Raw genomic sequence first — 23,705 nt, forward strand, 5'->3', positions numbered from 1 at the left:
GAGATCCAGGGCTACGCAGACCAGAACCACCTCCATGGCTTCTTCTCTGCTATCCATGCCATCTACGGGCCCATCAAGACCGTACCACAACCAATGAAAGCAGAGAACAATGTAAAAATTCTGAGGGACAATGTAGCCAGCAGTCAACGATGGAAACAGCACTTCCACCAGCTCCTCTGCAAACCATCATGAGCGTCTCCGGACTGCCTTCATGAACTACCTACTCTGCCGCAAAAACCATGGATGTCTGCACCTCCTTCCACCAAGGAGCTTCAAACAGCGATCGCTCAGATGCATAAAAACAAAGCGGCTGGCCCCGATGGAATCCCTACAGTACTGTACAAGTATGGAAGACTAGCTCTTCAGAAGCGACTGTATGAAATCATCCTGCAGATCTGGGAAACCCAGACTGCCACAGGCACCTTCCGATTACTGTACGACCCACTGTACCTGCTGAGCCATGCCGCCCCACTGTGTAAAATTCAAAATGATGCCCAAGTGTTTCAATGATATCTGCCCTCAACACAAGTTAAGCTGCGCAGAAATGATGAAGAATACTACAACCTTCATCAAACGCTCTTCATCTTTCCCATGGTAACCTGTAGGAACAGACAGGATTCCTACCAGGAAGGGGAAAACAACACTCATGGCTGCTTTTAATATCCATTTAATAATTTATGAGGGCTATTACCTCCAAATCTAGCTCTTTTACTCTGTCCACCACCTTTAACCGATTTTAAGTTATTAGGTTGTCTTAATACTTGTCAACTTGTTTTACAGTTAGCTGATGTTAACAGCATTCAATTGACATAGGAAAAAAAAAGAAGCTTAGGTCTTGGGTCCAGTACAAACAGAAGAACAATTTGGAGACATTTTATTTCAAGGTATATTCTTAAATCAGGACTTATAACCTTAAATAAAGAAATTCAAGCGTGAGGCTTTTAACATTGCTTCAATGAGGCATCAATTCACTTCAGAGTTCTCTCACCTCTTGAGTGCACCCGTCTTAAACTCACAATACCAACTTTGTGCTTTCACTTAAATCCAAGGGTGCTAATTTTATACAACATTACAAAGTGATATTCTTTAATACTGAAGGAAATGTTATACTTTACACAATGGTAACAGGGTGTGGAATCAACTTACCTTGGCCTCCTCTTCTTCCATGGCCACCACCTGTTCCACAGAAACCAAAACACCTGAGTTTGTTTGAATGAAGGGAAAACATTCATTTACAGCCTATGAAACCATCAAGTTCACCATTTCAATTAATAACAAACCTCTAGAAGGCTGAGAGAAACCGCAAGCTCCACTTTCATTCCTTCCATCTCCTGTGAAATAAAAGGCAGCTCCTCCAAATTCCATGAAGGAGTAAAACAAATACTGCAATATTAAATAAGGTGCGTGCTAATAAAATAAACCAGTCGTCCCCTTACAATGGCAAGCAACTTTACCTCTTCTGAAGCCACCACCATACTTAAACTCTCTGTCCCCCCTGGTGGAAACATCAATATTGACCAAAGGGGGAAAAAACCCACCTCAATTAAATGTAAAAACTTTCTTGCAATACTGAGGAACTCGTGAATTTTTTTCTTTCCATCCATCTTTTCCAGATAATGCACATAAAAATACTTTGATGGACCGAACCCCCCCCCCCCACCCCCCGTTTTTGAATAAACAGGGAAATTAACTGCAAGCAATTTATCATTATTCAAACTAAAACTTCATGATCATGACAGCCCTAGCATGTCTTAGAAAACTTAGCACTTGATTCAAGATATCATGCAATATTTAAACATAAGGAATACATCGTTATTCAAAATTAGTCATATGAAATTCCATCTTAAACCAGCTTTAAAATATTCCAGCGCTACAAACAAAGGGTACCTCAAAACCATGATAAGGTTGTCAGAGCCTTAACAGATAAGACTTGCTCACACTTGGTAGGCAGTAACAAGCTCATGAAAGAGTTTTTCTACGATTAAATACAAGAATTGTTTCTCACAGTATATCAAGTACAACAGTCATAGCCGGTCTCACCTCTGCCACCTCTTCTTCTCATGCCTTGTCCTCGTCCACTGTTCCAGGATCCGACATCTAAATTACAGAAGATGAGGCCAAGGAGTCAGAGGCAGGTAGGATTCAGGCACCGCATGTCCACCACCTGCAGTATTCAAAGTGCCTCCGATCCTCCTACTCCACTGTGCTGCTGCTCACTTACCATTCTCATCTTCATTACTCCCTGGAAAAGACAGTTAAGAACGTTAAATAAGGTTAAGATGACTTACTGCTGTTTGATTTTTTGGTGAAATAGCTACTTTTGTTGCAACAGGGCTAGCGCCCATTATGCATAAAGTAATCCTTTTGAGCCAACCCAATCGGGTGAAAGGATCATACTGATCTTATGTGAGATTTCACCTCGCTGCTCTCATTCAGAGTGCCCAGAAAAGTCTAATCAGTTCATCTGGACACCAAGTTTAGTGGGAAAATGTTTCATCACTCACCTGAGTGACTTCGTCAGCACTTGATGACAGATTCAATCTCACACAAGACAAACATGGTGAACTCAAGATTTGTCACGCTTAGGAAGTTAGCATTACACAACATTTGATGTCTTAATACCTGAAGCAAATGAAGTCTTGAATTCTCCTCCCCCTCTCCCTCCACGGCCTGCAGATGACAGCAAAAAAAAATAACATTTGGGAAATGTTTCCAAGGATTATACTCAAGGTTTATCCTGGTATTTTAAACTTGGGCCCTATTTTCCCATCATTTGGGGTCTAAATTACTAATAAGGACAATTTTTTGGAATGGTCAAGTATCGAGCTACAACGCTTCAGGTAGCAACGGCAAAATGGGCTGCAATGTAAATGTCCAAAAAAAGAGGGTCTGTAGGTATCCTTTCTGTATGTCTGTGAATGTTCTCATTCATCCAGGTCATGGTTATCCAAAGGAGTTGAATCAAGTGCAACTGGAGTTGGTGTATACCCGTGAAGACATTTCGCCTCTCATCCAAGAGGCTTCATCAGTTCGTGCCTTTCTGACTAGACCAAGCTAGTCTGACTGGCTGGTGAGGAAACTCAGATATTTATCCTCTTTGGAGTCGTTATCAGAGCTACTGATGTCTATGGTTCTTTGTGTTCCGATGTTTACCCACGCCCGTCGTTATCAGAGCTATTGACGTGCATGGCTCTTTTTGATCCGATGTTCTTGGGCCCAACGACCGTCGCTGCTTAACATCGGATCACAAAGAGCCATGGACATCAATAGCTCTGATAACGACGGGCGTGGCTAAACATCGGAACACAAAGAGCCATGGACATCAATAGCTCTGATAACGACTGCAAAGAGGATAAATATCTTGAGTTTCATCACCAGCCAGTCAGACTAGCTTGGTCTAGTCAGAAAGGCACGAACTGATGAAGCCTCTTGGATGAGAGGCGAAACGTCTTCACGGATATATACCAAGTCCAGTTGCACTTGATTCAATTCCTTTGGATATCCTTTCTGTTGTATTGTCAGACACTTAATCTGAGCCTGTCAGTAGCAAAATACAAGCCATTTTAGTGGACGTAATCTGACAAGTGCCAACTGCCCCTTAAGGATAACATTGCAGCTGTTTCGCAGCTGCAGACTGAAGTTTTCTCGCTCAATTCTGGACCAATTCCAAACATCTGTCCCCATTATTGATTACACCATAAACGATGGGGAAATTGGGCTCAGGTTTTAACATACCGGAATTACCCTCTTCCAATATTAACCCTGCCAAAGTCCTCACTTCCACTGTTCCAGGAGTCTCCTTGATTTCATAGGGATACAAATCCAACTCATTTTCAACTACACAACATTTTCAGCTAAAATAAGTGAACATTATCCTACTACTCCTGGTCCAGAATCCTTTACTGTTCCATGAAGATGTTTTACAAGGTGCTAGAAGAAAATACGGTAACACTTTAGTATGGGGAACATATTCTAAGTAACAAAAACTTAATTTAGAGTAATTTAACACTATTAACACTTGTAGTTTTGTGTTTTGTTATGTAAGAACAGACCATATTCATTAAGTGTTAGTAATGGAGAATAACTCTTCTTGTGGTACTACCACCTTATAAAGTCCATACTAAGCAAAGCATATTGAGATGGTACTACTAATAAGCAATAATTCTGAGGTTATAGAGGGAAAACTCATAGTTAATGGCTTACTGGTTTTATGATAAGGCCATGCAGAATACGGCATTAATGAGTACGTAATGATGACCAATTAAGAGCCAATATGTTGCTAATGTGCATGCTAATAAGCACCTAATTAATGGTGACTATGTTCCCCATACTAAAGTGTTACCGAAAATACTTCTCTTAAATTTTAACAAATGACTCAAAAGATCACTGAAACGTTCTTCCAAAGCAGTTGTCACAATAACGCCCAAAGAAATATACTCACCACCAAAAGTAGGAGTGTGGCTTGTGGCTGCACTGGTGACTTCCTGTGAATAAACAGGCGCTGGCGGTTTCACTTGTCTCATTCAAATTGGAAACTTCCAGCATATTTCACTTACCTCTTCCTCCCAGTCTTGCATGTTCAATACTTCTGTGTGAGAAGCAATAATTGAATAGATCAGAGTTGGCAATGTACAGCATTTTGAAGAGGAAAAACAGCAAGGCACCCCTTGTCTAATCTCTCCATATCTACTTCAGACCAACTCCAATACATGTTTGAAACTCAAATGTCACATTTTCTAACTCTGTGTCCGCACTAGATCTCTGCGAAGCTCACGCAATTGCTATATGCAATAAAGGTATTACAGACAGTAATTGCGATTGCAATATTGTCAATTTTGCTAATATTTAAAAGCTTCGGCCAGGTCGACCCAAGGTTTGAAGGTCGTCGCCATTTTGAATGCGTTAGGCTAACACGCGGCAGTAATCTCACGTTAGGGTGAAGAAACTTGACCACCTAACTTCTTCACAGGCCACTCAAAACGGGTAAATGAATGTAAATTAAATTATTCGAGGTTAAATGTGGAACTTTTAAGACCAACTCATTCGACTTAGGAGGGCTTAGAGAGCAGCGAACACGACCGTCAACGCTCCCGTTAGCTAACACGTCAGCGAGCTGCCCAGAGTCACATTCCTTTCAAGGTCAACTAACGTGAATTAACACTCTGTAGTTTTTCCTTTGAGTGGTCGCCAACGACACAGACTGACGCAGAACAACAACAAAACTTTTTGAAATACTTTCCTGTTCGTTTCATTACATTTGTAGACGTCTGTCGCGATATCCTCAACGGTGTCTCGAAGCGGATCTATGACCTGTCTCGGCGGAAGCAGACTGCTCTCCATCACCGCCTCAGTGGATCGGCGCATGCGCAGATGACACCTAGCGTATACCTCCGCAGACAGCAAGGCCGGAAAATAAATGAATAAACAAATAAGTAGGGGAACGTTGGTAGAATAAGTTTGAGATCCACTAAAGGATGTGAGAAGTAGCTGTTTTTGGCTGAACCAGCCAGCGGGACCAGCCCTACAAACGCCAATGTCCCCAGCTGAGTATCCTTTCTAAAATGATAAGCCAAACCCTCCATTCAGCCTGGGAAAAAGAGGATTCTCCCCTCCATCTTGCTCTCTTCAAGCTCTTGCTTTTTCTTTTTTTTCTTATTGGACGGTACAGTGTCCTCTTGAGGTTTTTGGGGCCTCTGACTTGCTGGGAGAAGCTGGTCTGAGCCCCAGCTGTGGAACTCATTCATTTCTGAAGAACTGCAACATCCGAAAGGTCTCTCGCTGAGTCTCTCATGTCTTATAGCCAATTATGCAAGTATTACAAATGCTAGATTTCATCTCTCATAGAGACACTGAGTTTCTTTTGCGAACTTCACATTTCAGTCTTCGCAGGCCTTTAACAATCTTCCTTCACTCTCTCTCTTCCCTTTCAGTTTCACCCCCCCTCCCATGACTCAGGGGAGTCAAAAAGAAAATCTACATTACATCACAGTTTTCACCTTTGGTCTTGGCTCTTACAATTTCATCTAATGTGTGTAATATCTTAAATTTCTTTACAGTAATAAAATTGCTATATTGCTTGCAGTCAAATTCCCACACAGGACTTACAAGAACAAGAAATGAAGAGCAGACACATTTAAGAAAGAAAAGAAAGCCACTTTATTTGGTCATTGTACAGGTTACGATGAAATGTGTTTTCTCTGCATGTGTAACCATCCTATTGTATAGGAGCAGTGGGCAGCTGCAGCACCTGGGGACCAACTCCAGTTCTTCTTTCCATTGCTCAGGGACACAGGCAGGAGTATTAACCCTCACATGCAGGTCTTTTTGATAGTGGAAGGAAACCGGAGCACCCGGAGGAAACCCACGCAGACACGGGGAGAACATGCAAACTCCACACAGAAGTCAGTGTTGGTGGGGTTTCTTACTTGTGCGTGGTGCAGTTTGTGCTCCACAGGACTTTGGGTGCCTTTGGATGAAACCCAGGACTCGGTGTTCCCTGGTAGAGCCTGGACATCCTCAGCGTCTCCACTCAGAGAGCTCTGCCTCTCCTTTGAGATGACGTCCACATTAGTTTGGACTTTACAGTACTGCTCCAATAGTCTGCCACTCTCTTGCATTGCTTGCTCCCTGCATGGGACAGAAATCTATCATTCCATTACAGTCTATTTCACTCTATTTCATATTTATTTTCAGTCTATTTCATATGTATCATCTTTCATCAATCACCTTTTTTCCAAACAAAAAACAAAATGGTTGTTATCATTCTTAATCTTTACTAGTGGGGAATACATGGGTAATGCCTTACTTAGGGTGAGGAGCTCGGAGTAGAACTTGTTGACAACTTGTTGTCAATTAGTCAATAAAGGAAAAAAATACAAACTAAAAAAAAAAAGAAGGTCGGAGACGCAGGCGGGCGACAATGAAACACGATTGACAGGAAACATTTCCAGTTGTTGGTAAGAGAGGGACCTGCAACGGGCCACTTGCTCCCCCTTCCTCTTTCGTTTCATATATTGGTTATCTGTCATCCATTTTGTTTCAAACGTTAAAGCCAATTAAACCATTTCACCGATTTCTTTATCTTTTTAATAATAATAATAATAATAATAATAATAATAGTAATAATAATAATAGCTTTGTTTTGCTTATGAATCGCCGTGACCGTCTAATGAGAAATAACGTCCAGACATGTGACTAGCCTCCCTGACAACAAAGGTGTCACTCACAGTGATTGACATTTGTAGAGGCGAATCAAAATGGACATACCGCTCGTACACCGGTAAGCCAATGATATGCGCGTATCCCCAGCCCGAAGGATTTAGACCAGTCAAATTTCTCAGTGTCAGAATGAGGGTGGCGCTAAAAAGAGCCTGGGGCGGGTCTTCGTAAGAGCGCGTCAGGTCGCTGTTGCCTAGCAACAAAATTCTTGGTTTGGCAGTTTTGACGACGCTAAACAAAACACGAACGATGACTTCCACAAACGTGTTTCAAGAGCTGGACAGCAATTCAAACCCGGGTTCGAGGTAAGCAGAAATCACCTGAGGACTTTTAGCCATTTAAAAACGGCCAACGGTGCATTTTTCAAGTTTAGGCAGCTACCGAGCCAGCTCGTCTTGTCGAAGTTCGGCGTTTGCTAATCGGGCTAGCTAGCTTTTCATGACGCTAAAGCGGGCTCGTTTTGTCCTGTTCACAACCAGCAATGTCACCCGGAGCCTTGGGTCGGGGTTTAAGTGTTGACACAGCTCAACTTCACTTCTCTTGATCAACATGGTGAGCTTGGCCTGCCAGCTAACTGGTTCAGGCGCTGTCTGCGGTGCCTGCGGAAGTGTGTGAGCGCCCTCAAACCCTCCCTGAATATCTGCTAGTCGAGAATGTGGCTGCAGAACCTCTTTGTTCTGGCTAAAGGAAGAGGCACATTTTCCCCGTTGCTAGGAGACCTGCTGATCTGGGCGGTACCGTTAAAACATGTCTGTCGTGTTGCGCCTCGGAAAAGATTTCCTCGCTAAAATTGTCTTAACAAGTGTGAGCCACGCCCCCTTTCTGTAACCTCGCTTACAAAATAAAAAACAGTATACTTGAAGTTTATTTTATTAAGTAAACTTCAAGTAAAGTTCAAGTTCGTTTGCTAGTAGTATACTTGTAAGTATACTTAAGTATAATTTTGTTTAGTATATCTCTGATAAGTACTTAAAAAGTAAACTGAAAGTATACTCACTGTTTTCTTGTTTAAAATAAGTATACTAATAGCAAACTTGAATAAACTACTTTTTTTGTAAGGACTAACTACATACACACCCACAGAGTTGTAGTTATAAAAGATGGTCAAACCAAATTCAGCGGTCCAGTCATCTGGTCTTTAGCTGTCTCTCACATGTTTGATGTAGAACTTCCTATATCCCTGCTCAACTTCCATGCACACAAGTATCCAGTTTTGAATGGGAGCCGGCTGTCCAGTCGCTGCTGTCCAGCGCCTGTAAATACTGCACCTCCTCGGTGGTAGTCATGGTGCGTCTGAAACGGCGGCTGTACCCACACATGTTGGAAATAACACCTGAAAAACAAAACGGAAAACACATGTTGCTAATCTAACAAACCTAACAAGGCCTATAAAACGTGAAATGTAAAAAAAAGAAGTCAACCTTGCGAAGGAAAGGACGCGACCAACACACATCATAGGGACATGGCGCGCACGATGACGCGCGGTCATTTTGACCGCTCATGGTCGTTTTTACACCTTATAACTTTTTTTGTGCAATTGATCTAAAAGTCTTTTTAATGCAATTATATACAATTTTAGGAGCATCCAGGTAGCGGTAGGTCTATCTTTTTCCCCCCACAAAGTTATTAAACTTTGAAAATCCAAAACAGTCAAAATGACCCCCATGGTCGTTCTAGTAGTTTTTAACGTTTAAAGTGTTAAAGTAAAGAATTGTGTTACACAACAAGAAAAGATGGCAAAAAATGTTGTCAGAACTTTTGCACATGCATTAGGTTTGAATACGTGCCTTGATAATGCCAAAATGTTGGGCCTAGTTCTTAACATACATGAAAAATAGAGAACTGCGATGGTGTTTTGTGTCTTGCTTACCAAGGCGTCCAAATCCTGGGCCCTGAATCATGAGACGTATTGAACCGTGAAATTAGTGAATCGCCCAACCCTAGTGAATATATAGTGTGTACTTCTGGTACATCAGATAATATGGTGTAATATAATGGGAGTATATAGCATTGTATATGGGCATGATGGGTCGTGGTATTGGTAATATGGTATAGTGTATGGGCCGTATCGTATATAAGCAATATGGTATAATATATGAGCATAGGTTGTTGATTACTCAACCATAACAAAACTCTGTATTGCAGCGCCACACCTATATTACATACACGCTTGTCTCCAGTGTCCTGTTGTTGTTCCATTTATTTCTTCTGTTTTTTTGTTTTGTTTTGTTTTGGGTTTTTTTGTGTGAGTGATTTCTGCAAGTGCTAGAAGCTGCTGTGTACTGGAGTCAAATTCCTCGTGTGCATAGGCACACTTGGCCAATAAAGAAACACATCAGACAATTTATTAAGTCAAGCAGAGCATTTTATGTCTTACAACATGACTGGAGGGGGACTTGAAGCTGTGATCATGTACAGAAATCTGTCAGCTCTTGTCAACGCCAGGAGGGTCAGGGTCTGTGTTTGTAGCTGCGTACTACACCTAATACAGCTTGTGCACCAGATAGCTACTTGTTACAGACAGCTAGCTGGTTTTGATGAGAAAGCCCCCAATATATGCCCTTACTGGACATCAGTGTCAGCAGCCTTCTTCCTGTCTTCACTGTTTCATGTTGTCCGCTGAGTGATTTTTGATCTCTGCTTATTTTTGGTCTTTGTCTTTCATCTAGACATATAAGTGATGAGTGGTGTCCAGAACAGGTTAATCCACAAGACAATCACAACACAAACCAGGAGACCCAGCAGTGGAGAGAAGAGCGACGCAGGGAACGATGCTGCAAAATTATATTTGCAGTTCTGATCACCCTCTTTGTTGGGGCTGTGCTTGCTCAGGCCACATTTCTCCCAGCTCTGGTGGCAGAATATAAAATTCTTAATCTAGAGATAGAGAGAGATGATACCATCCACCAGGTGAACCTGACATCCACCCAACAGAAACTAGAACTCTGCTCAACATCAAAAACAAATGTTGCAGCAGAGGCCAGACAACTGAGGACCATCCTTTCTTTAAAGGAAGTGCCTCTCTGTGATCTGGACACCCTGCAGTGTAGGCGCTGCCCATTAGGCTGGGAGGAGCACAGATCACAATGCTACATCCTTTCCCTGCACACCAAAAACTGGCAAGCCTCTCGCAGGGAATGTCTGGACATGGGGGCAGACTTGGCAGTAATTAGGGATGAGGAAGATCAAGTCTTCCTTATCAATTTTACTGTCCAGTTCTACCAGCGCCGCCCCGAGCTGGGCTTTCTGGGGGCGTGGATTGGCCTGCAGGACCTGGTCCAGGAAGGGGAGTACATGTGGGTCAATGGGCAAGGTCTCCAACCGCAGCATATCTACTGGAGGACGAGGGAGCCAAATAATTATGTTGCGGACTGGGATGAAGACCAGGCTGGACAAGACTGTGTTAGCTTTGTCACGCTAGGGGAGAGGAACGTGGACAAACCACTCAACACCTGGGATGACGTTGTCTGTGCTGGCGGACGTCATTTTATTTGTGAGACACCCGCACTTGGTCTGTAACTCAGGTCACGACAGACCAAGGTGGCTTAGAGGGTCAAAATCAACCCCCCTCCCGTTTTTTCTGTTTGTTTTTTTCCCTTTCCCCCTTTCATCTTTCCTTCCTTTTGTTTGAGTAATTAATACAGTTCTTTGATAACTTGTGTTTTCCCTTCTTTACCTAAATGTATTCTGTAACCTGTGATCCTATGAGTGGGTGGGTGGGTAGTGATGGGAATGGGGTTTTCGGTTTGTTAATACATGTGATGAATAATACTTTGTATCTGGGGATGAGTAGCTGATTTGATGTTGTACATGTTTTGTAATTCTTGTGGGATAAAACAATTGCAAATCAATAAAATATATATACAAAAAAAATTCACAGAACACTCATTTATCATCAGTTTCTGCTTTACATCTACTTGCAATAAAACAGTTCCCTGTGTAAACTCTAGGGTTCATCTTGAGTGCAACTTCTTTGACCTTCTTAGTTATACAGTATTTATATATTAATACTTTTTATATACTATTTATATGTATCTATAGTATACAGCATTTTGTTGTTTAAAAGGAGCAGGAGTATGGTAAAATGTATGTTTTCCTTCATCGTGTTTTTATCATGATACTTGGTGTTACTAGTAATGTGCATTTTAAAAGCCAAGCTGTGTACAAACTGTTTTCCAGTGCCGATGTTTAAAATGACAGTTTGTCTGATCGCCGGTGCTGATACCGATGGTTTGTGTTTGTTTGTTTGTTTTGTTTTTGTTATTTATTCTCCCTTTTGTGCCAAGGAAACAAATACATTTTTATAAAAACTCCCCACGCGGCCGATATTTTCTTTCACTTGTACTTTAAAACAAACCGCACGTGCGCACAGCGCCTACTGCCCGCTTACGTCATGCCAGCGTGTGTCCAGCCAATGGCTGTTATGGGCGGTGTTATAGTGCCACCTACTGGATCTTCTCAGATCGCATATAACCCAACACATTTAGCCTGCGCAAAATGGATGCGCCCCAACAGATAAACATCGGCCGCTGCGGGAGCCGCCAGCGGAAGCCGAGGGTGTAAGACGCGTGTCCTTATCGCTCCTGAGTCAGTGACCGGATTTATATATTGAACCTTGCAATATCTTACATGTCTTCATGTGGTTGGACGTCCGGCGGGACCTCTTTGCTTAATTCTACGATGACGTCGACTCGACCAAAAACGGAGTCTACCAGAGGAGGCCGCAATAAGCCTGTGCCCTCTGCTCGCCACCGGATGCTGCAGCTAATGTGGACCCCACGGGAGCAGTGACTGTGGCGCTGTTACCGTCCATGATGGGCTCTCTCAAATCCCACATTTTCGGTAAAATAGACTCTCTCTCCACCAATACTAGATCAGAAACGTTATTGATTAAAGACGAGCTCAAAAAAATCTATTGAGCAGGGGCGTGGCCACGTTGGGGCCAAGGGGGCACGACCCCCATTGGTCAGAGCACGGCCCCCCGCCCCGCCCCCTTCCCCTGTCTCGAGTGGGTAAAAAAAAACACGCCTGCACAGAATCAGTCAAATGGAAGCTGAAATACATGCATTATTATTATTAGCCTATTATTATTAAGTCTTGTCCTTTGCCACTAAAGTTATGAGCCCAATGGGCTGATTTTAAGGGACCACCCACTGAGCCACACGGAATGTTCAGTGTGTCAACAGCTTGGGGCACAGCGCGACACTCTGACAAGCCCTTGGAAGCTAGGATACCTTACCAAGGCAACGGGTGAGCTGGTGGTACATGGTACTTGAAATGATTCTTCAACTGATAAGGTTATATAAAGTTATTTCCACACTTCATTCAATGTGCTAGAATGTGTCGACATTGTGGAAATTGAGCAGAGTGAGCTGAGTTTAGTTGGGCTGCAGTTAGCTTTGCAAGCTTGCAAGATAGCTAACCTCTGACTAGCAAGCTAACGGTGAATTTGCAGGTGATATCACGTACAATAACACATACTGTCGCTAATTTACACTTGGTTAATGTTATGTAAAACTTTTCTTTAAAGATGACGCAGTGAAAAGGATAACAGGGGGGGAGAGAGGAAAGTTGATGCATTTTTTTTGCCAGCACCAGAAGAAGTGAGGCAACAAGTACAGCAGAAAATGACAGGGGAGCAGAGAAAACATCTCATGTTAACGAGAGAGATGAAGAAGTGTCAGCTGCAGTCAAAGAAACGGAAGGAGCAAGTGGAGGCTTTACTACAGATGCAGAAAGGGAAGGAGCCAGTGACATGTCATCTACAGACACAGAATGGTCAGGAGCAAGAGTCCCGTTATTAGCAGAGAGAGAGCATGAGGAGGAGGAGAGTGAGTCTGGAAGAGAGCACATGCAGCCAGAGACCAATGAAGGCACACGTGATAGAGGTTGTCCTCCAGGTACGTGCTTATCAGAGTAGCCTAAGCTGTGCAGTGTGCAAATCACTGATCTGGATCACGTGTCAAACTCAAGGCCCAAATTATTTTCGCATAAATTCCATCATATTATATACCGATACATCACATACTACATCTGGAGAGGGGAAGAAAAACATGCAGAATTTAAGCCAGGGTTTTGTTTTGTTTGTTTTTTTACCCGGCCCTAGACTTGGACCCAGTTTTTAATTTTGGCCCAATGCTTATTTGAGTTTGACACCCCTGATCTGGATGGTTTTTAAGACGTCTAAGGTGCAAATATCTGAAATTTGATGTGTTTCAAGAGCACATCACAATGGGAAATTAAACCAAGCAGTGGTATAACATAGGCCATTTAACTATAATACAAGTGTATGTTTAATCAATCTGTAAAATGTTAATGATTGCATGTTTAATCTTAAAAAAGCAATATAAAACAAAATCTAATTGAAAGTGGGTAGAATTTATGTTAATAGTTGATACTAATGGAATTCTTTGGTGTTCTGCAGACATTTTAAAGTCCAGGGGTGAAGCTCCAGCGCAACCTCAACTTAAGCATTTCCCCAAGACACTCCAGGGAGACCGAAACAGGAGCTTCAAGAGTGAGTGGTATTCAGTCCACCGCTGGTTAGAATACTCCATAAGTGCAGACTCTGCCTTCTGTTATGCTTGCAGGCATTTCAGTTTACTGGCCAGGTAGAGTCAACATTTACTTCAGGTTCAGGTTTCAAAAACTGGAAGAAATCTACTTATACAAATGGAGGGTTTGCTGCACATAGCAGATCTGGGCATCATAACAATGCTATGCTAGCATGGAAAGATTATCAAATGGCAGAAACCAATCAGGAATCTCTAATGGCACAATTAAACAAAGAGTACCACAGAATTGTAGGATTGTTTAACCAGCCCCTTACAGCCTTCCATGCTGACGACGTGCAGGCTTGCTCTTCCAAAACAAAACTCTCCAAAAGTTAACGTATCACTTTTAGCGACCTAGACGACATCTATGCACCAGACTAACACTTGGATGCTCATACAGCGTCTTCCTCCGTGTCCAGCCTATCCGTGCGTCGCCACGCAGCTCCAGCTAATAGCAAAAGTTAACAGTATTTCAATGCGATACTCGCGCTCGCGCTAGCAAAGCAAACGAAACCGCCTACGTCATCACGTTACTGGTGTCCAAAGCGTCACCGCCTATGAGCACTTGATAAGGTTTTAACATGAATCCGTTCTGCACAGCAGTAGAGCTCATCCGCCACGAGCGCTCCGTCCACGCTGCTCGTGCTCTCCCTCTCTCGCGCCTTTCGTTTCTTCGTACGCGTTCATGTGTCGTAAAGGTGCAGTCAACATTTGTACCCGCTACATTAGTATAGCAGATTTATTAAAATATTAGTTTTTTCTTTTCAATATGGAGAATATCATATGATACTGTAGTGGTTATGGGGATACATAACCACGTTCAATAAATAAATAAAAAATATCATTGGAGTGAACAGGCGCCATTTCTAGACCCGGTATCCAGTTCTACTCTATTACATCCATGCAGGGGACAGAGTTAAGAAGTCCATCACCAACACAAGTGTTGTTTATACACACATACTTGACAAAACAACAACAACAAAACACAAATGGGACTTTTCTAATTCAGCGTCTTTACTGGTGTGAGCACATGAAATTAAAGTACATTTAATAAGGAAGTACAGTCCACAGTACTGGAAACATGGCAGACGTGCTGCTGTTACTGGGACATATTAACACATGAGTGAAGCCACTAATACAAACCTACACACATGTTCACCTGCACAACATGTACATGGATGCACACAGGTGAGACACAACCACTTCTGTCTCTCTCTCTGTCACACAGACACACACACACGTAATAAAACATAGCTTTTATTTACAGGTGATCAGGAACAAAACACCACTTTATTTAACACCACACAGAAACCATCAATAAACAGGAAGCTGACTCGTATATTCTTAAAGTCGCACATATGATAAACATTTCTCTACAACACACAATCATAAGGTGAGTCCAGTAAATCCTACATGTGAAGCTAAAGGGGATTCCAGAGAGGAAGAGAGAGAAGGGGTAAACTAATAGCAGGGTGAAGTCTTGTAACACCTCATCTGATCCATCGAGGTTTGTGCTGTTCTGATGTGGATGTTATCATTCAGCGTCTATCTATTAAACATCAGCCACACACAATCTTCCATCTGGATGTTTACACACCATGTTTTTACCTCCCTGTCTGTCTGAAACACATTCTGCTGATCTGAGCAACAACAAACAAGCTGTGAGTCGCTAAACAGCATCCATTTAACGTGTACTCCTTTCACACGTTGTGATTTTCACACTGTTATCTGACAAGTATGAAAAGAAAACAGCATCCTGACTACACAATGTGCTGCAGGATGAAGAAGTTACAATATCCATCATCACTAGTTTGATTTCCTTCGCCTCGCTCTTCCATAACAACCAGCATCTTTACTAAGACTACAAAAAGCTTTAAAACTGCCTTTATTTATCAGTCTGTGTGTGTGGGGCTGAATTAACCTTCCTTCACTCTCACTTTGATCAAACCACATCCATCAGCTGCTGCTTTTTAGCGCCCGTTTGGTCCCCCTGGATAAGAACTGAGACTCTTTTGAAAAGCACACAAAGAAATGAAAGTGGTGAAAGAAACCCGTTCACCAAACACGTCTTCCTCTGAGGACAGCTCTGCCCTTTCCACTCGTCAGCTATTTCCAATCATATATTTCAAACGCAGAACAAATCCTGACACGTAACCGAGATCTTCCCTACCAGACCTTCATCACCTCTGCAACCGCTCCTTCAGACCACACTCCAAGTCCAGGATAGAGAGGCTGAGTGAAAGTGGTGTTGACTTTGTGGAGGAGGGTGGTTGTGTCAGAGACGCTGTAGAAAGACAAAACACCTGCCTTGTGGTCCAGGAACACTCCTACTCTGGAGGAGGAAGGACCTGAAAACTCTGTTACTACACTATTGTGTATGAACCAGTAACGACCCCCAAAGCAGTTTAACCTCCAGGACTTGTCATTATAACCAAATCCTGAGTCACGTGATGATCTCTTGATGTCTTTGTATGACACTGTTATACCAACACCACCACTTAATGTCACCTCCCAATAACAGCGTCCAGATAAGCCCTCCTTGCACAGCACTTGGTAACGGTCAGTAAACCTGTCTGAATGAGGAGGATAATTCAAGTCTTGTGGTGTCCACGTCACCTTCCTGTTGTCCTCTGACAGGGAGACATGTTGATGGGCAGAGTTCACATCCAGCGTGAGAGGACGACAATCTGAAAGAACAGAAGTATTAATGTCAACCTGCTGTCATTTACTTAATAATTGTTGTATTTGTGTGTTGCAGTGTTTTGCTTACACAGTAACCAGTCTTCTCTGGTCTCTGGTTCTGGTGGCAGTAAGACATCTACAGCAGACGCTGCAACGAAAAGCACAACAAATACAACACGTTTATAAACTAGATGAGACTGCAAGTGTACAGGGAGGTTTTTCTGTGTGTTAGTGTGTGTTTTTCTCTATACTCCATATTCCTTTCAGCTACCTGCAGATGAAATCCTGGGCCATGTGTGTGTCATGATGTGGTCTAGTTTGTCTCTGAGGACAGACACAACATCAGTCATATCTCTGAAGTAACGCAGAGGACGCACAACAATGCTCGGTGAGTCCAGAGAACCAGCCGGGAGGGAGAGAGACTTGAATTTCTGGAGTGAGAGAAAGAGAGACAGAGACAGAGAGACAGAGGAAGAGAGACAGAGACAGAGAGACAGAGGAAGAGAGAAAGAGGAAGAGAGAAAGAGGAAGAGAGACAGAGGAAGAGAGACAGAGGAAGAGGAAGAGAGACAGAGGAAGAGAGACAGAGAAAGAGAGACAGAGGAAGAGAGACAGAGGAAGAGAGACAGAGGAAGAGAGAAAGAGGAAGAGAGACAGAGAAAGAGAGACAGAGACAGAGAGACAGAGGAAGAGAGAAAGAGGAAGAGAGACAGAGGAAGAGAGACAGAGGAAGAGAGACAGAGGAAGAGGAAGAGAGACAGAGGAAGAGAGACAGAGAAAGAGAGACAGAGACAGAGAAAGAGGAAGAGAGACAGAGGAAGAGAGACAGAGAAAGAGGAAGAGAGACAGAGACAGAGGAAGAGGAAGAGAGACAGAGGAAGAGAGACAGAGAAAGAGGAAGAGAGACAGAGACAGAGAAAGAGGAAGAGAGACAGAGACAGAGAAAGAGGAAGAGAGACAGAGACAGAGAAAGAGGAAGAGAGACAGAGAAAGAGGAAGAGTGACAGAGAAAGACGAAGAGAGACAGAGAAAGAGGATGTAGTTAAATTGTGTGTCTCCAACACAGGACGTCTCATCAAACACGTCTCTCACTAAACCCTCTCCATCTGGCTGTGTGGGTCAGTGAGCTGACTAGGACACCAAGTACAGATTGTGGCTCATCACCTTTACTACAAATCCTTCCCCATCTTTCCTGAAACTCTCCACAGAACAACAAGAAACAGAAGAAGAGTTACGTTTGTACCAAGAATCACTATTATTTCATGAAAGATAAAAGTCCCACACAACCATCGGCGTCGCCAGGTCATCTTGCCGGGGCTTCAGCCCCAACGTTTTGAGCGTCGCCCCGAATATCATTTTAAATGTGAGCCTATGTGAAGCCCGACACCACACGTGACGTGTGGGAATGTCCCATAGTCTTCGTCACGTAACAGCCTGTCAGAATAAATGCTGGTCTCTAAACTAACTCTGTGTGTGTGTGTGTGTGTGTGTGTGTGTGTGTGTGTGTGTGTGTGTGTGAGGGAAAGATAATTTAATATTCCAGGAAACTAATGTTAACATAAATACATGTATCTTTCTTCTCTCGTCTGGTACTGTAGCATGTCCATCAATGTTTACCATAGCAGTTGTGAAGTATTCTGCTTCTACTCAATACTACAACTAATTACTAACAACTGCTAATATTTTAACACCACAAGTCATAATTAATCTGGGGAGTAAACAGCACCTGAAGGAAATGGATGTGGTCGTCAGTGTGTGACAGCTGCTCCAGCTCAGAATCGCTCCTCCTCCACTCTTCCATCTCCTCCTGCAGCTGCAGGAGAAGCTCTTCAGCCTGACTGACTGCAGTCTTCTCCTGGGCTCTGATGAGCTCCTTCACCTCGCTGCGCCTCCTCTCAATGGAGGCCATCAGCTCAGTGAAGATCCTCTCACTGTCCTCCACTGCGGTCTGTGCAGAGCTCTGTCAGTAGAAAGATACAAACACCTGCCTGGTAAAGAAGCTGCATTTCATTTAAGAAGAAGGACCAGATGGATCCTAAATGTACATGTGACTAATATGAACTTCTATTCCAGTCCTTTCTTCCACCTCTGATGCATTTTAAGCTGTGTTAGTATCACACTTTATTTAAATAGATAGTTACAAATCCCTTAGCAAAAAAACTCAACCGATGAAAATAAGACAATAAAACAAAAAGGGTGAGATAGGGTGAAAGATAAAACATGTGGCAAAACACCTTGTGCAACTACTGGGCTGCGAACATTGTAAAACTTTCCCACTGGGCATTTACATATGAGAATCAACAGGGCACAGATTGGGTTCACATGGAGCTCTTATCCAATCCTTTAGCGGTATTCACCTCTCCACTACCACATAATCCTAACATACAAATAACAAACCCGGTGGTTAGAGCTTCACTTAGGATAGGGCTCCAGTTTAGGAGGCATCTTGGATTAAAGCCTGCCAGCGGTCTTTTCCCAGCAGCAAATAATCAGTTCTTCTCGTCATGTGTGTTAGATAAGGCATTTCAACATTGGCACAGACATGGACTGGTGTTTTTCTGGGATGTATTTAAAGACGGAACATTCACCTCATTTGAAACACTTACCAAAGACCATAACATACCCACATCCCATTTTATTAGACACCTTCAAATCCGTAGTTTTGCCAAGAAAGTGTTCCCCTCATTTCCGTATCTGCCACCCAGGAGCCAATTAGATGTTATTCTAGAGATGGATCCCTTTGGGGGAAAACGGGTCTCTATAATTTACACACTGATCCAGGGATTGAAACAGATATCCTGGGACAAAACAAAGACTGCATGGGGGAGAGAGCTGGGTGTAGAGCTTTCTGAGGAGGCGTGGCGGGACAGCTTCACTCGTATACATACGTCCTCATTGTGTATACCACATGGCTTCATTCAGTTTAAGGTGCTTCACCGTCTTCACTACTCGGGGGACAAGCTTGCCAGAATCTTTCCCACCACACACCCTGGCTGTCCGAGGTGCAGCCATAGTCCAGCCTCGGTGGGACACATGTCCTGGGCATGGCCCTCCCTCAACAGTTATTGGGGACAGATATTCAATGTATTCTCACATATCTGTAAACAGACCATAACCCCTGATTTTCACACAGCCATCTTTGGCATACCGCCCCCTAACTGTAAGGGGGCAACTTTGCCTCATTACTAGCACGCAGACTGATCCTATTTAACCGGAAGTGGAATAAAGCTCCATCGTTTTTGCAGTGGTTGAGGGAGGTGCTGTCCTTTCTACCTTTAGAAAAGCTCCGATATAAAATATGTAAAACCCGCAAAAACTTTACTTTGACCTGGAGTCCTTTCATAGACTTTATTGAAGGTTTTCCCTTTTATTGAATGTACTTTTTATTTACCTGGTTGTAACGACAATACTTATATACACTCACCGGCCACTTTATTAGGCACACCTGTCCAACTGCTCGTTAACGCAAATTTCTAATCAGCCAATCACATGGCAGCAACTCAGTGCATTTAGGCATGTAGACATGGTCAAGACGATCTGCTGCAGTTCAAACCGAGCATCAGAATGGGGGAGAAAGGTGATTTAAGTGACTTTGAACGTGGCATGGTTGTCGGTGCCAGACGGGCTGGTCTGAGTATTTCACAAACTGCTGATCTACTGGGATTTTCACGCACAACCATCTCTAGGGTTTACAGAGAATGGTCCGAAAAAGAGAAAATATCCAGTGAGCGGCAGTTCTGTGGGCGAAAATGCCTTGTTGATGCCAGAGGTCAGAGGAGAATGGCCAGACTGGTTCGAGCTGACAGAAAGGCAACAGTAACTCAACTAACCACTCATTACAACCGAGGTATGCAGAAGAGCATCTCTGAACGCACAACACGTCGAACCTTGAGGCAGATGGGCTACAGCAGCAGAAGACCACACCGGGTGCCACTCCTGTCAGCTAAGAACAGGAAACTGAGGCTACAATTCGCACAGGCTCACCAAAATTGGACAATAGAAGATTGGAAAAACGTTGCCTGGTCTGATGAGGCTCGATTTCTGCTGCGACATTCGGATGGTAGGGTCAGAATTTGGCGTCAACAACATGACAGCATGGATCCATCCTGCCTTGTATCAACGGTTCAGGCTGGTGGTGGTGGTGTAATGGTGTGGGGGATATTTTCTTGGCACACTTTGGGCCCCTTAGTACCAATTGAGCATCGTGCCAACGCCACAGCCTACCTGAGTATTGTTGCTGACCATGTCCATCCCTTTATGACCACAGTGTTCCCATCTTCTGATGGCTACTTCCAGCAGGATAACGCGCCATGTCATAAAGCTCAAATCATCTCAGACTGGTTTTTTGAACATGACAATGAGTTCACTGTACTCAAATGGCCTCCACAGTCACCAGATCTCAATCCAATAGAGCGCCTTTGGGATGTGGTGGACCGGGAGATTCGCATCATGGATGTGCAGCCAACAAATCTGCAGCAACTGCGTGATGCTATCATGTCAATATGGACCAAACTCTCTGAGGAATGTTTCCAGTACCTCGTTGAATCTATGCCACGAAGGATTAAGGCAGTTCTGAAGGCAAAAGGGGGTCCAACCAGGTACTAGCAAGGTGTACCTAATAAAGTGGCCAGTGAGTGTATGTGTACAACTTTATATCGTCTTCAACAATATGGTTATTATGTGGAATTGGAATAAGAGATCCCTGCATAGTCCTTTTGTTTTTCTTTTCTTTTTTTTGAGCCTTGGGGGGAGGGGGGGTTCCTACACGTTTCTTTTTTTTTTTTTTTGTTGTTGTTCGTGTGCCTTGTATACCTGTTCCAAAAAAACTTGAAAATTGGAAAATAAAGTTTAAAAAAAACAAACAAAAAAAAAACACCTCGTGCAAACATTTAGTTCAAGTTGGGACTCTCCTCAGCCAACAGAATATATCTGATCCATCATCTCTGCCAACCCTCGCTAGGAGAGAGGCCAACATGGCCATTTGTCACTTTACCAGACAAACAACAGCACACACTTGAGTCCATTTTCTTCACCTTCAGATCCTCCACAGCCTGTCTCAGCTTCTTAATCTCCTTCTCTCTCTCCTGGACTCTCTGCTGGGCTTTCTGGCGACGAACATCCAGCTGTTTCTGGAAGAAACCATACCAAAACATTGCAGTTGGGCAAAGGGAGAATAAAGAGGGAAGCATTTCTGTGTCGGTCAGCAGTTTTTAAGGTAACACAGGGAGCCTCGGCTTTTAGATGTGCTGAATATTCTGTGTTGAGAAACTGAAGGTTTTCCATATACAAACCAAACCTATTCTACATGTAACCTCACAGGACTGCCTCTTGTTTGTTGGTGATCAACAAGTTGTGGTGGTCCTACCTGTATCTCAGCCCTTTCTGCTGCAGCCGACACTGTATCGTGGCCCTTATGTTCATCCATGGTGCACAGATAGCAGATACACTGCTGGTCTGTACGACAGTACACCTCCATCAGCTTGTCATGCCTGGAGCACATCTTCTCCTGCAGTCGGGCCGTGGCAGAGACCAGCTTGTGCTTCTTCAGCACAGGAACAGTGTAGTGAGGCTGGAGGTGAGTGGAGCAGTAGGAGGCCAGGCATACTGAACAGGTCATAAGGGCTTTGTGGGGTCGAGTCCCTGTGCAGAAATCACAGGCCACATCTGTGGGGCCAGCGTAGGACACATCTGCAGAGGGAGAGGCCTGCTGGTTCCCTGTTGTCTTCAGATTCTCCACAATCTGAAATATTAAAATCCTGTCTTAAAGGAATTATCTGCTGTGGTCATGATAAAATGTACTACTGCTACGATCACTACTTATGGTGATAATAATGATAAGAAAGAAAATCAACATCACTACAATGTTGATGTTGTTAAGTTAGAATGAAGTGAGGAACAAAACAGAGAAACATGTCAGTAATAAATAAGATATGGGAAAACAGTAATATAAGAATGGGAGTAAAATAGTGTGGAGAACATATATGAAAATAACAAACTGAAAGCCACTTTATTTGACATTGTATTCTTACAACAAATTGTATTCTCACAATGAATGTGTTGTCTGCATTTAACCCATCCTATTGTATAGGAGCAGTGGACGACTCCAGTTCTTCTTTCCATCGCCTTGCTCAGGGGCACAGACAGGACTACGAACCCTAACACGCATGTCTTTTTGATGGTGGGAGGAAACTGGAGCACCCAGAGGAAACCCACACAGACATGGGGAGAACACGCAAAGTCCACACAGAGAGGACCTGAGAAGGCCTGGGGTTCGAACCCGGGACCTTCTTGTTGTGAGGCAACAGTGCTAACCACTGGGCCACCATATATTCAAAATATATGTAAAATGAGTTGAGATAGGAATGAAATCAACAGAATAGCCCAAGGATCTAGAACCTCATTTGGGATTGTCCTCCTGGGGTAACAGAACCGAAGGCTAGTCCAACACCTCAATAATAATATTACATTTCAATGGACTGAAGCTACAAACTACTAAAATGTGCCCACGAGTATTTCTTTTGCCAGCAGCACAATAACTGCCACATCTGTCTCTTATAAATGACTTTTCTCTTCCTGTCAGTCTCACCTGAGCCAGCATGGTGTTCTTCACAAGGGCAGGCCTCGGACTGAAGGTCTGTCTGCACTGAGGACAGCTGTACACTCCCTTCTCTTCATCCTTGTCCCAGCAGCTCTCTATACAGTCTCTACAGTAACTGTGTCCACAGTGAAGACCGACTGGCTGGTTGAGGAGGTCCAGACAGATTGAACAACACAACTGATCTCTGTCCAGCAACAACCCCTGCTGCTGCTGCTCAGCCATTTTACTGACAGCCTCTCTCACACTGACGGAAAAGAGCAGACAACAGTTTCGTTTTCTCTGAAAACACGCTGGAGACTGAATGGGAGGGACTTCCTTGTTCTGTCCAGAGGGAGGAGCTTTACAGGAGAACAGGGGGGAGCAATGAGTTACAAAGTCCAACACCCACAAACATGTTGTTTATATACACACCGACAAAACACAACAGACAGGAAGTTACAGACAAGAAGTGTAATTAAGACATTAAAATGGTCTTAAGGAGTCCGTTATATTCACGTGCCCAACGTTTATCTGTCCCCGTGCAGATCTTTTATTGTTGCTCTATAAAGATGGTCACTTATCACTGATCAGCTTAATCAATAATGCTGCTCATGCCATGTGTCAGTACTGTCTAATGGGCTTAAGCAACGGTAGTAATGACACATTGTGTACTG

At 43.4% G+C, this 23,705-nt stretch overlaps 2 protein-coding genes across 2 annotated transcripts; one reads left to right on the forward strand and one right to left on the reverse strand.

Moving 5' to 3' along the window:
- The first annotated feature begins 7,424 nt into the window (after positions 1-7,424).
- Positions 7,425-10,913, forward strand: LOC130121804 (CD209 antigen-like protein E). The gene is made up of 2 exons (XM_056290705.1): positions 7,425-7,523; positions 9,888-10,913. Exons 1-2 carry the CDS (start codon positions 7,468-7,470, stop codon positions 10,735-10,737), a joined length of 906 nt encoding a protein of 301 aa, XP_056146680.1. The 5' UTR covers positions 7,425-7,467; the 3' UTR covers positions 10,738-10,913.
- A 3,788-nt stretch (positions 10,914-14,701) lies between these two features.
- Positions 14,702-23,274, reverse strand: LOC130121803 (tripartite motif-containing protein 16-like). The gene is made up of 7 exons (XM_056290704.1): positions 23,041-23,274; positions 21,820-22,194; positions 21,488-21,583; positions 18,181-18,414; positions 16,726-16,885; positions 16,543-16,602; positions 14,702-16,459 (listed from the first exon to the last, which is right to left on the reverse strand). Exons 1-7 carry the CDS (start codon positions 23,272-23,274, stop codon positions 15,939-15,941), a joined length of 1,680 nt encoding a protein of 559 aa, XP_056146679.1. The 3' UTR covers positions 14,702-15,938.
- Positions 23,275-23,705: the final 431 nt, after the last annotated feature.

The sequence above is a fragment of the Lampris incognitus genome, chromosome 12, assembly GCF_029633865.1.
Source record: "Lampris incognitus isolate fLamInc1 chromosome 12, fLamInc1.hap2, whole genome shotgun sequence".
In the NCBI taxonomy this organism is placed as follows: domain Eukaryota; kingdom Metazoa; phylum Chordata; class Actinopteri; order Lampriformes; family Lampridae; genus Lampris; species Lampris incognitus.